Source organism: Callithrix jacchus, chromosome 6 (assembly GCF_049354715.1).
Source record: "Callithrix jacchus isolate 240 chromosome 6, calJac240_pri, whole genome shotgun sequence".
NCBI lineage: Eukaryota > Metazoa > Chordata > Mammalia > Primates > Cebidae > Callithrix > Callithrix jacchus.
Window position 1 is genome coordinate 102,718,869 of NC_133507.1, and position 13,607 is coordinate 102,732,475.

Here is a 13,607-nt window from a genome sequence, read left to right on the forward strand (position 1 = left end):
GTGTCTGGAACCGGCCAGGTGCTCAGGTGATAGCTGGATTAATAAATAATCCATCCTAATATCTCCAAAAAGCAATTTTTTTGACTTTCTGTGTCCCTCAACTATATCTCACATCAAAACACCGTAACAAAAATCAAAACCAAAAAAGTAGAATGGTCTCTAGTGTGTGGGGTTCTAGCTACTGACTAGGAAAATTGCAGTATTTTCAAAAAATTTATTTTGGGTGTTTTTAATTTGGGTAATGTTTCCAAGTTCAAAGTTCTTAGAGGCTTACTGAATGTCTTAGTCATCAACTGTAGGCAATAATTAAGGTGAGTCCCACAATATCTCACTCCAGCAAGGTCAAAAAACTTTTGTGGGTGTTTGTATTGGCTAAGTAAAGGACTTTTTGTTTTCTAACTTATCTTTTGATCTGTTCTGTTGAGAGTCCAAACAACATATAAAGCTAATGGAAAAAAACCTTTCTTGAAGTCAAGAATTAAAAAAGTGTTGATACTTTCACCTATGAAAAAGACCTCAGAAATTATTATACAGACCAATCTCTCGTTTTACAGATGAATAAAAGAAAGCCTAAAAACCCAAATTTATTGGATGTGATTACACACATGCTGCCATACTGCCAAACTACAATCCAGGTTTCCAGGATCATTCACCAGCATTCCATTGACTGCATTACACCAACTTCAAAATAACTCAAAGTTACTATGATTTCTTGATGTTTTTAACCAATTTATATTCTGGCCTCAATTAATTTAGGATTCCAATGTTTCCATAACAAAAATTTAGTCCAAATTCACGAGCTTGATGTTTAGAACTTACATGTCTCACCATACCTCTTTCTACATGTCAGATTCTACAATCTGTTTCATGTTTTTCTAACTCTGAGCTTCCACCAGAATGCACAGGTTTACCATATCTGCATATTTATCCTCAGTGCCCACTGAAAGACCACATCTTCCATGAAAACTGTCCTCAAATCTGGTCAAAGACAATGGCTCTTTGTATTTCTGCTGGGGGTTTTACATTCTGCCTTGTACTGTGGTAGGAATGACTGCATTGGATGTAGGAATCTTGGGAACTGTTGCTATATGGCTTTTGCTTTTTAGGTTCTGTCGCTACTTGCAATTAATAAATATTTAAGCTAAAGTAAATGCCCTTCTAGGTTAAATTTTCCGTAAGGATTTTCTTGAAGGCAATTTCTAAGTGTCTGAAAAAAGCTCGGTTGGAGTAGGCATGAACTGGACATACAGGACTTGTATTGCTTTAAGGAAATACGTGATGTCAGAACACTGTGAAATTATTCTCTTTTCTGAGTGCTTTCTCTTTTCTTTTAAAAATTATCGTCCATTCTGTATAATTGGCCCAGGTCTTTCTTACTGATAGTGTAAAGTCTTACAGGAGTGAAATTTGAGAGCGATAGAAAACAGCAAAAACACTAAGAGCTATAGTAAACATCAGAGAAGCATCATACAATACTTGCCTAGAAACATTTTGTTGGAAATTGATTCTTTTTCAATTTTCATAAATAAATGTGGCCGAGGCTGGTGGATCACGAGGTCAAGAGATCGAGACCAGCATTGTTGACATGGTGAAACCCCGTCTCTACTAAAAATACAAAAAATTAGCTGGGCATGGTGGCACGTGCCTGTAATCTCAGCTACTCGGGAGGCTGAGGCAGGAGAATTGCCTGAACCCAGGAGGCGGAGGTTGCGGTGAGCCGAGATCGCACCATTGCACTCCAGCCTGGGTAACAAGAGCGAAACTCTGTCTAAAAAAAAAAAAAAAGTACATAAAATGGTCAGAAAAATAAAAATCCATCTTATCGTTTATCAGTTCAAAGTAAATGAAAGGAGACAGTCCTTTGGAAAACTATTATGCATTTACTCTCGGCCCAGATTTCATCTAGAATATTCAAGTCCATTGTAACCTTACCACACCCCAAATGGAATAGCCTGGTAACGTAATACATTCAAGAGAGATTTCTTTTTTCTCTCTTTTTAAAAAAGAGCTGCTTAAAAAAACAAATTCAGAGTACAGAAGCAACTCCTTATGATGAATACCTTTTGGCACTTATAAGGACTTGCTTCTGCAATGATGGCACCACTTTCATAAAAAATACAAGTTCACCTGCACAATTCCAAAGATCTGTTTGGTTTGGTTTCATGTCCTAAAAGTACGGTTTTATACGAAAAACAATACTTCTGACAAGCGGTTAAAGGTTTTAAAATTTTCTCTGTTCGTGTAAACTTCCAAAGCCCTTCCTATGAAAACTGCCCCCCACCCAATCACGTTACTTGGTAGTTCTCGAGAAACGATTTTAAATGAAAAGCGCATAAAGTGTTGCAGCATGGAGATGAGCGACAACCATGCTCTTCTCTCAAAATATGTTATAATTTACTAGGGGAAGAAAAGGAGCAGAGTATAATGCGCGGTGTTCTGTTGGAAGTACTCGGCGGCCTGCTCCGGAGCGCGCCCCTTTAGGCTACGAGATGAGGGTCACGCAGGCGGCCGCGCCTCCCGGGGAGTGTGCGTGTCTCATTGCATGATTTCCTTACTCCGCCCACAGGGTCTGGGCATCCATCGTTACCCACGACTGCCTGGTCAGCAAACAACAGCTGATCCAGCCTCCAGTCACCTCGACTATCCCCGCCCACCGCTAGCAGCCCATTTTCCGCAGACCGGAAGCCCTTTTGCCCCGGCTCGCTGGTCCACCCCTTATTGCCGGCGAGAACCGGAAGCTCCTCTGCCCCGATCGCCTGCGTGTGGCCGCCTTAGCTGCACAAGCGCAGTGGAGCTCGGGCGGAGTTGTGGGAGTGGAGGAGGAAGAGGCCGTTGGGGGTTACGGGGGTTGGTCCCAGAAGATGGCGGAGGCGGGGGTGAGTTGGGGGTCTCCCGGCTAAGCGCGGGTGACGTGGTGCTGAGGGAAACGGCCCGTGGAGAAGGGTGGCTCTCGGGAAGAAGAACTACTTGTGTCTTTGCAGCTTGGGAACCCTGATGGCAGGTGCGGGGAGCCAGGACCACTGATGGGCCTGCAGGGCCATGGGCTCCGTTTACCTGAGAGGAGTCCGCTAGGTCCAGTTGGGGACTGCGGGGTCTGGGAGGGGTCATAGGAGGCGTCGAGGCCCCTCGGACTGTGGATGAGTGTCTGAGCGGGAAGAAGGCTGGAGGACGGCGGGAAGGGTGACCCAGAGGTCTGATGAGGTGGAGGTCAGCGAGCTGTCAAACAGAACTGCCAGGAATGGGAGGCTTGTAGCCTGGTACACGACTCAGGCTTGGGCGGGGGATGGATCCAAAGAAGGTAGATATCATACTAAGTTTAGAATCCACTAAAAAGATAGGGCATTGGGTTGAGGAGTAGGACTCTGGCATTTTGGACTGTAATTGGATACCTTTGGAATAGTTGTTTGGGTAAAGCCAAATAATTCTTGCCAGGGCCTAGAGGTGGATTTGATGATAGTTACTGGATATTAGGGTCGCTCAGTGGAGATTGGCAATATGGAGAAGGAAAGCAGTGTGGATTATGGGGTGGGCGCTGGCAATGGTACTAACACTTAAGTGATATGACCCGTTTCCAGTTAACATTGGAAAAAGTTGTTGAAGTATGATATTAGCTAGGTAGTCTAGGAAAATATACCACGAAGAACTTGCTGTTTTGTAGGATTGATAAAGAAGTGCTTTAAGAAGGAATGGTTAGGCTTGGCAGCTGGGCCGGTGAAACTGTTTGGCATCAGTATTGCCGTGGAGCTGAGGACTGCAGGGGAATGCGTGCTCCAGTCCTGGTGCAGAAAAAATAAAAGCAGCGAAACAATAGCTAGATGGTTCTTTCTAACTTTTGGGTTGGGTCCTGTTAGTGAAGCACTGAATGAAGATGGATGAAGGGAATGCTACTAATGGGGGCTCCAAAGGAAAAAAAAAGCCGTGTGCTCTTCCTGTTTCTCTTTTTCTTTCTTTCCCTGGACTTTGCTCAGTACTGTGGTTTCTCATTGTGTCGTCATAGTTCTCAGTTCATATCTGCTATACAGTGACCAATCAGTGACTCATGTACATTTGGGAAAGAGGTTGATTCTGTTTAACTGACAACTGTTGCTTCTGCGGATGGTCACACGGAAAAGGAAAGGATTAAATGCGGTTCAGTAATTTAAAGAGTTTTCTTTGTTCTCAGAAACTTCTCTCGAAACGATGGAGTAGCTTTTTTAGGCACTGAGATGTGATGTTTAAAAGCTGTAATGCGGTGTAAATGCAGCTAGCTTACTGGTTTCTGTGTTTGGGTTTTCAAGTTGAAAGAGTTGGAGTGTTTATAAGGCAAATAATTTTTTTTCTTCCTAGAAGTTTTTAACGTCCCTAGCCCATGATACATGTAGATGTGTTTTTATTTAGGGAGAATTAAACTGTTCCTTTGATTTAAGTTTGTTTTTTTCTAATGTTAGTGCTTATTCTATTTCAAGAATGCTATTCTAATTGAGAGAGTATATGAAGAAAAAGATGTGAGATAGTAATTTAACTTTATTATTTAGTAGCGTATGTGACCTAAGCACCTGAAGAGACAGGGTTATCTAAGGGAGTAAAAATGCTTCTGTGACTGCTAATCATTGGAAGGAATGGCCTGGTCATTTGGTTTTGGGGGTGTTGCAGTTGTTACAATGCAACAGGTTCTTAAGGTTACTAGAAGATTTTGTGCGTGTGTTTTCAAATGCTTGTTGCTTCTAAGTTGTTTCAGTGGCCAACATGAACTTCAATTTTTATTCACAAAGCCCATAATCACTTGTAAATCTTCTTTTTTAACCTGAAAGTAATACTATCAATCCATTAATAGGCAGCCATACACCTGGCATAATGTTTTTCCAGTATTGATGATTCATCCTTGACCTATGCAAATTATTTGAACTGTTTTTCTTTCTGTTCAGCATTGTACTTTCCAGAAACTTTAGGCCAGAGCTCAAGGTAGAGTTTTTCAAGTCTAGTGAAAAGTTTTTCTTTGTGAATTGTTGAAAACATTATTTTGGTATTAATGGTAGTTTACCAACATTATTTTAAAAATGGTTTCTTGTGTGGCACTTAAATTGTTTTGTACCATGTTTGTGGATGGAAGCAATATGGTGAAGCAGGAAGAACTTGACCTGCTTCAGAGTGGGTGGGCCTAGTCCTGGTGCTACCTGGTGACAGTTCTGTGATCTTAGAAAGTTACTTAACCTATTTGATTTCATAAAATTAGAACTAATAGCACCTGCCTATTTACCAGGATAATTTTTGAGAATCTATTGAGATCTTGTCCTTTAAACAGTATCTTTATACAGAGACTTCCTCCCTGGTCAGCAAATTATTTATCAAGTAATCTAAATTTTTCAAATATAGATTAAAAAAATTTTTGGAGCATCAAGTTTATCATTGATGTAAGACTAATATTTTAAAGATATAGATACATTTTGTTTTAAGAAAATGGTGTCAGTACATAATCAGAAAAACAAACTTCAAAATAAACTTAAAGGAACTTACTTTCCCTTGAAAATAACCCACTCCTCTAGTGTGTCACTGATACTATAAACATGCTTTTAAAGGAATTTCATTGTTGCATGGTAGGGGGTTATATGGTTTTGTGGAAGCCTCTATCCATTTGATGAGTCTGGTCATTTTTGGGCATCACTGTACATGTTTGTGGTGATAAGAACTGATGGTACTGTCTTGATCTTGCTATTCCAGTTGACCACTTTGCATCTCATTGGCCTTAATAGTAGAGTGAGAGAACTGTTAGATTACCGGTTCTTTACTTTTGTTTGGATTATGGACTTTTTTGAGTACCTGATATGAATTGTAGAACCATCCCAGAAAAAGGCACATATACACAACATTTTTGTTTTGTTTTGCATGGTGGTCTCATACCCCTTGGAATAGATGATCTCCCAGTTCCCTGCTATTTCTTAAAGCTTTTATTTTTTGTCCCCAGTAATTATATACTGTTGTATTATGATGTAGTTACAAAATTAGCTTTTTGAATTTCATTCAAATAAACATCAAACAAGTGTGTTATTTTTAAAGAAAACTTTTGGGGTGAAGTAGGAAACTAAACAAGCACTGCCAGGAAAGGTTAAATAAACAGCTGTGGCAGAAAACACAAACAGTTTAGAAAGTCTAGCTGTCTTGAAATAGAATGAAGAAGTCTCTAGCAATCAGTGGCTCTCATTGTGGGGACAATTTTGGTTATCATAAATAGGGGAGGGGGCATTTAGTGGGTGGGGGCCAGGGATGCTAAATGTTTTACAATGCTTAGAACAGTTTCACACAGCAAATAATTGTCCAGCCTAAAATGCCAGTGCCCTTTGACAAATGCTGGTGAGTGTGAGATGGGGGCTAGCATGACTGAAATAGCTTTTTTGAACTGAAGTTATTTTGCTTTTAAAAAATACTGTTAAACATAAAATACCCCTTTCCATTAATTCCCTTTTGGAAAAATCAAAAACATAAAGCAAAACACTGTCTCACTTTGGGTTACTCAGAAACTATGCCCATCTTCTAGTAGCTGTTAGCAGCAGATCAGGGGAATGTGTTGTGTCTATTGGGATTTTGGGAAGTAGATAGTCAACTAATGTTCTCATATAGTGTGTTGGTTTGCTATTTTTTTCTTTTTACTTTAAAACAGTTTTTTACACCTTCATCTAGTACTTTTAAATAAAATGTCAAAGTGTTTGTGCATTTATTCTCATTGTCTTTGTGCACTTATATAGTCACCTACTTGCATTGGCTTAGTACCTTAGAGTGAATTGTAGTTGAGATGGTATTTCAACATCTAACCATCTTTTCAGTAACCAAACATCTGTATATAGATCCCTGTGCCAAACAGAAGTCTGAGCAGTTGAGATGGCGTAGGATTCAAGGCATAGAGGCAAGAGAATGGGTTTTGGAGTCGGTTATACCTGAGATGAAATTTCAATTTTGATGCTGCATGTCATGTAACCATAAGCAAGTTGCTGAATCTCTTTGACTTGGTAGCCACATCTGTAAAATGAGGATGATAATTCCTACCTTTATGATTATTTTTAAGAGTAGAGTTACTGTATGTCTGGCATGGAGTAGGCCCTCTATAAATGGGTGCCCTATAAAGAGTAATGATGATGATGATGATGATGATGGTGATGATGATGAAGATGGAGAGTTCTGTAGCTACTGAACCTTGATAAAAGCAACCAGATGATGATGATGATGATGATGATGGAGAGTTCTGTAGCCACTGAACCTTGATAAAAGCAACCAGATGATGATGATGATGGAGATTCTGTAGCTTCTGAACCTTGCTAAAAGCAACCAGATGATGATGACGATGGAGAGTTCTGTAGCTACTGAACCTTGATAAAAGCAACCAGATGATGATGATGATGATGATGATGGTGGAGATTCTGTAGCTACTGAACCTTGCTAAAAGCAACCACATGATGATGATGGTGATGATGATGATGATGATGATGGTGATGATGATGATGGTGGAGATTCTGTAGCTACTGAACCTTGCTAAAAGCAACCAGTTGACGATGATGATGATGATGATGATGATGGAGATTCTGTAGCTACTGAACCTTGCTAAAAGCAACCAGATGATGATGATGGTGATGATGATGATGATGGTGATGATGATGATGGTGGAGATTCTGTAGCTACTGAACCTTGCTAAAAGCAACCAGTTGATGATGATGATGATGATGGAGATTCTGTAGCTACTGAACCTTGCTAAAAGCAACCAGAATGCCTGGCATGCTCATATGCCTGGATCCCACAAGGAATGATCTGCAGGACAGGTCAGGTGGAGATGTTTTCTGGGCATTTTCAGTTGGTATTTAGAGTATGTTTTCCCATGAATTAGCTAAACTATTCTTTAGTCCTTTAAGCCATAGAGTTCAATTACATTATAGACTTAAGTAGATCAGTGAGAACTAGCTTGGGAACAGAATTTCCTCTTGAATGCTGGACATAGAGCTTTGATGTGGCACAGCCTCAGTAAAAAGGCCCATTGTCTAAGTGTTTATCACATGGAACTGATAGGCTATGGAAGTTACTAGTACTTACAAATATTCTCATTTTCTTACTAATTACTTGTAATTTAGCCCCATTCTCTGCAGTTTACCTGAGGGTTTTGTTCCAAAATTCGTTTGAAGGTTGTTTGAGACTGGAAAACTTAAAGGAAATGTATATATTTTAAGTGATGATTAGGAGCTAGGTTTGCTCTCAGAAGGGCCTAGTTTACCCTATATTGTTTGATTCAGAAAGAGTTAACCCAATGTAGTTAAGCAAATATGATTATGTGGCACTCCCATTGTGAGCTAAACAGGAACTTTTCTGGGTACATAGACACAGTGATATTAATATAATAGTGAATAAGACCTTCATAAAACAATTACAATCAATAAAGCAACTGTACCTGTAATTATAATCATTATAAGTGCCATACTTTAAAAAATAAACTGCTTTCAGATTGAAGGAAATATCATTTCTGTACTGACTTATGAAAGTGCCCAAGATATATTGTTGGATGGGATAAATAAATTACAAAATAGCCTGCGTAGTATGTTAGTGTTCATAGAAAACACATCGAATATGTTATAGTTTGGGAGACTGAACATCAGGGTAAGAATGAGGGCTTTGGAGTCAGACTGCATGGTTTTGAATCCCAGGTTTGCCTGTTACTGGAGGTGTGAACTAGGTCAAGTGACTTAACCTTGCTTTAAAATGGGCATAATAATTGCCCTTACCTCTGAAGGTTATTGTGAGGGTTAAATGAATTACCATATGTCAGGTGCTTAAAACAGCACATAGCCCTAAAAGGAAAGATTACTTTGGTTAGAGGAACGAACAAATACCTAGACTGATTGTGGTAGCAAAGTTTTGGGTTTTGGGAGTCAGGGGCAAGGTGGATAAAACCCCTTAGAATCTAGCCATTAGATTGTTCTTCATTTCTTCGTTTTCTTCACTTCCTTTCTTTTGCATCCTCCATCTTTCTTACAGTCCCTTCTGTGATTGCACTAAGGGCAGACTGTTGAGGCAGGGGTAGGGGACAGCTGTGTCCCTGGGGAGAGTGAGTCAGGTCTGGTTTCTGTGGTTGGTGTATACGTGGGTGTGTGCATGGTGATCTGGTTTTGTAGAATGCTTTTGTGCAGATATCCAAATACATAAGCAATAAACATTGCAACAGGTCATTTTGCTTTTCTGTGGAAGTTGTCCTCATAAGCAAGTCACATTTTATTGCGAAAATACAGCGTCTTCAGTCGGAATATGCTTATCTGTAAAATATAAAATACACTATTGTAACTGATGGGCTTAGAGATTTAGGGAGAAAAAATAGAGAGCAGAGTTTTGACCCTCCAGATTCTAGTGGAGGTGTCCGAGTACCTGTTCTGCTTTCCTCAGAGATGGAGCAAGCTGTTTTTACTATGATTCTAACCTTTAGGTCTCTTAGGTCACTTTTTCTGTCCTAGTAAATGTAAGGGTAGTACTTTATTTTTTGTTACATCTTGCATATAAGAATACTTTAAAACCTTTTTCTTATTCAATAAATAACTGTTAATAATTTGAAGAAATTAGTGTATATGCTTGTCATTTTCTTATTTGTCCATTTAAATTAACTAGCATTGAAATCAGTAAAATTATAATAATCATGTATTAGATACACATTAATTTCATTTTTCTTATCTCTTGCAGGATTTCTGGTAGGTCCTACTTTAGGACAAGATGTGGTGGTACTGTTGAAACGTCAGCCTTTGATGCACAGACAGTTGAGCTTTTCAGCTGGGAAGCCTTTCTTTTTTTTTTTAACGGCTTACTGAACCTATGACACCATGGTGGAAGAAGAGACAGAGTCACCTGGGCCCAAAAAGTGTGGCCCGTATATCTCATCTGTCACTAGCCAGAGTGTGAACTTGATGATTCGAGGAGTAGTGCTATTTTTTATTGGAGTATTTCTTGCATTAGTGTTAAATTTACTTCAGATTCAGAGAAATGTCACGCTCTTTCCACCTGATGTGATTGCAAGCATCTTTTCTTCTGCATGGTGGGTACCACCCTGCTGTGGCACAGCTTCAGGTATGTGTAGGATGTTTCTGTAATGCTTAGAAAGGAAGTAGGGTAAATGATCATGGGCATTGTCTGAGCAATAAACCTTTTTTTTTAAAAGAAAATATATTGAGATGTAATTTAGAGGCAAATGCATACAGTCCTGTGGCCACTTCCAGTACAGCTCTGGAACATTTCCATCATCCTCCAGAATCTCTGGTGTCCTCTTGCAGTCCATTCCCCACCCCCAGCCTCAGGCTACCACTAATCTGCTTTCTGTTGCCATGAATTATTTCTCTCTGTTCCAGAATGCAGTATAAGTGGACTTATAAAGTGTGTACTCATTTGTGTCTCATTTCTGTCTGACCTGTAAACTTTTAACATTTAATTCTAAAAACAATCTCATTTCCCTTAGGGGTGAAGCATTTAATCTCTTAATTTTGTTCTTTCTTCAACTCATCTAAGTGTTATTTTATGTTATTTTGATGGTAAGTACCACCATTTGGTTTAAAGGGTTTGACGTGTATGTTGTGGTCTTGTTTCTGGAAAAAAAAAAAAAAAAAAAAACCTTGAAAACTTGAATAATTCAAGTTTAAAGCTTTGTGTTGTATTTTTTTAGATTTTTGGATATGCTTTTTTTTAAATTGGTATCTTGTTTTTACATGTATTTTAAGAATAATAAATGTTTAAAGATATCAGTAAGGTAGACTCTCTCTGCTTAAAATTATTATCCTGTTAGGCTGGGCACGGTGGTGCATGCCTATAATCCCAGCACTTTGGGAGACTGAGGTGGGTTGATCACGACGTCAAGACATCGAGATCATCCTGGCCAGCATGGTGAAACCCTGTCTTTACTAAAAATACAAATATTAGCTGGGTGTGGTGGTGCATGCCTGTAGTCCCAGCTACTTGGGAGGCTGAGGCAGGAGAATCGCTTGAACCCGGGAGGTGGAGGTTACAGTGAGCTGAGATTTTGCCACTGCACTCCAGCCTGGTAACAGAGAGAGACTCCATCTCAAAAAAAAAATTATCCTCTTAGTTACTTTAGATATTTTTTGGTGGTGGGCAGTACGCAATGAACGCATAGAGAGAGCATTTCTCAACACTTTATTCATGTCATACTTCCACAATGGATAGCTCTTTGGCACTTTCTTTTGGGGGGTACATGTGAAGAACATGCAAGATTGTTGCATAGGTACATACGTGGCAGTGTGATTTGCTGCCTTCCTCCCCTTCACCTATATCTGGCATTTCTCCCCATGCTATCTCTTTAGCATTTTCTAATGACCAAGACCAATAGATTAATACTGTTTTTAATAGTAAAGTAATAGGAAACCATAATTATGACAGAAGATAATTCAGATTGAGGAAGAAAATTGCTTTTTTAAATACCCATTGGGTGTCTCATACTGCATGAATATGTTGCAACATAATATAGGTTCTTCTTGGCTTCCCTCCAAGAGATGGAGGTTGCAGTTTAGAGAAGGGTTAGAATAGCCTTGTGAAACTTACCGGGCAATTACAGAATCCTGTTGGATGGATAGCGGGGCACTGTTATAGTAAGGTTTCAGTGTGTTTATATACTGATGTCTCACTATTACTGTATTCCACATTAAAAGTAAAGTCATGAAGGCAGTGATTCTTAGTTTCCCCAGGGTTATCATCCTCCAGGTGAAAAGGCAAAACAGTCCAAATAAAAAAACAAGCTATACTGTATCACTCTCTGTTGTATGTGCTGGTCCTCATGCGTTTTTCTTGCTTTTAAATTTAGAGGAAAAAAGTTTTCTCAACTTTTTTTTAGTTCTTTGTTTCTTTTCTTCTGTGGTATAGTCTGGCTGCCAGTAGAAGCTTTTTGGAACGTGGAAGAACATATGTGTCTTTTCAGGACAGAACAAAGGGAAGGTCAAAAAAAGGGAAAGTGTTGCTTATTGAATATCTGCTAATGTGCTAGGTTCATCCTCTAATCCCAGGGTTCTGTAGAGTAATTTTGGGAGAGATGTTTGGCATTGTGCCTGTTTTGGGAGGATGAGGACACTCACTGAGATGAAGAAAGAAAACCAGTGAACCTAGAGTCGCAGAGCCAGTGAATGGTGTGACTGGGGCCCATATGTCACATGCTGGGGAAGGAAGAAGCTACTTACACTTTCCCCTAATTAGGATGCCTCTTTTCAAGTCTCCGGACTGGGTGCCAGACCTAGATGGAATTGCCTGGCATGTGTTGTGCCTTCGGGGCTGGGGCAGGAGAACTTAGCTGAGGTTTCATTGTACCTCCACTATGAAGAGTAATGGGGCTGCACCTGCTGTGTGGTCCGTCTGCCTCTGTAATGTCAGCACTTTTGCCATAAACTTAGATTTTAGGAAGGAAAATTTCAAATGCCAATACCACAGTTCAGCCACTACTTTCCTTTCTATTCCCAGCCACTAGGTTTGTCACATTACAAACTTAGCCTCATACCTTTTCACTTGGGGCATTTCCAATTACATTTCTTGCTTAAGTATTTCTTCTGAAAGCAGTTTGTATCATAAGGCACTTGAGCAAAAGACAGTAGAGAGGCATTAGGACACTTAGATTCCAGCCAATTCTGCTACCAATTTTGTTAGTTAAGTCATGGTGTTTAGTAGACGAAAGTGAAAGGTATCAGATTTGTGTAAGGTGCCAAAGATGGAAAATGGATTCTTGCAAAATCTCTGCTCTGCCATCCCCTGCATCATTATTTTAGGGAAAGTATAATGGGAAAGAAGTGAATGATGTAAGAAACAGTATATTTGAATTTGTGCGTGTATGTAATATGTATATGTTTTTGTACATATGTATTGGCATGCATTTTCAAGACCCCCTTAGGTTCTTACCATCCTAAGTCAGAAAAACTGATAGTCATCCTTTGATTATCCTGTTCAACTAACATTCATAGACTGAGCAGCTAACTTTTGGAGGGGCTCCAGAATCACCACCTTCTGTGTGTAGAAAGTGCTCCTGGCTATTTGCCACTTTTCTCTATAGCACAATCCTGGAAAATTTGCTAGTGGTGCTTCTGGCGGGACAACTAATAGAGAACTTTGTTAAACTAATTTTGATGACATTTTTTTCTTAATTCCGTATCTTTAGTTTGATAATGCTGATGTTACAAGTTAACTTCCTTATGTATGCCACGGACTAGGATTGGAATTAGAAATCTTATCAGCATTATTAAGGGCCACAAAGAAATCTTTCCAAAGAATAAATAGAAAAAAGACAACTTGTGTGGATAAAATAAGTAGAGAAGTTGGCCTCAAAAATCACAAGTAGCCTGGTTGTGTCCAAATGTGTGAAAGTAATGTCTAATGTAAAAAGAAGAGAAAAATCTTTCCTGTTTGATTGTGCAGTCCATTGCCCTGTGGAGCCTTGTAAGATTCATTCCTTTTTCTTCCTTTCTACATCCAGTTTCCAAGTTTTACATCTTTCCTCTGTCTCTTTCTTGGTCCACCCCTCCAAAGGCTGTGCTTGGAGTCTTTAATCTTTTCTCTTCCTGCGTCTAGTTTTGTACCCAGCCCCCTTGTGTGGTACCCTCACTGCTAAGAAGATGGCTTCTCTGTGG

The 13,607-nt window shown here is 39.5% G+C and overlaps 1 protein-coding gene across 3 annotated transcripts in view; it reads left to right on the plus strand.

Moving 5' to 3' along the window:
• The first annotated feature begins 2,787 nt into the window (after positions 1 to 2,787).
• Positions 2,788 to 13,607, plus strand: part of INSIG2 (insulin induced gene 2) — a 32,309-nt gene continuing 21,489 nt past the window's right edge. For 2 of the 3 annotated variants that reach the window (XM_008999008.4, XM_008999011.4), the window contains exons 1-2: positions 2,788 to 2,876; positions 9,682 to 10,062. In XM_008999008.4, the coding sequence (XP_008997256.1) occupies positions 9,819 to 10,062 (244 nt within the window). In that variant the 5' untranslated portion in view covers positions 2,788 to 2,876; positions 9,682 to 9,818. Of the gene's footprint in view, positions 3,002 to 9,681; positions 10,063 to 13,607 lie in introns of all 3 variants that reach the window. The other variant, XM_017973529.4, reaches the window with a different exon arrangement.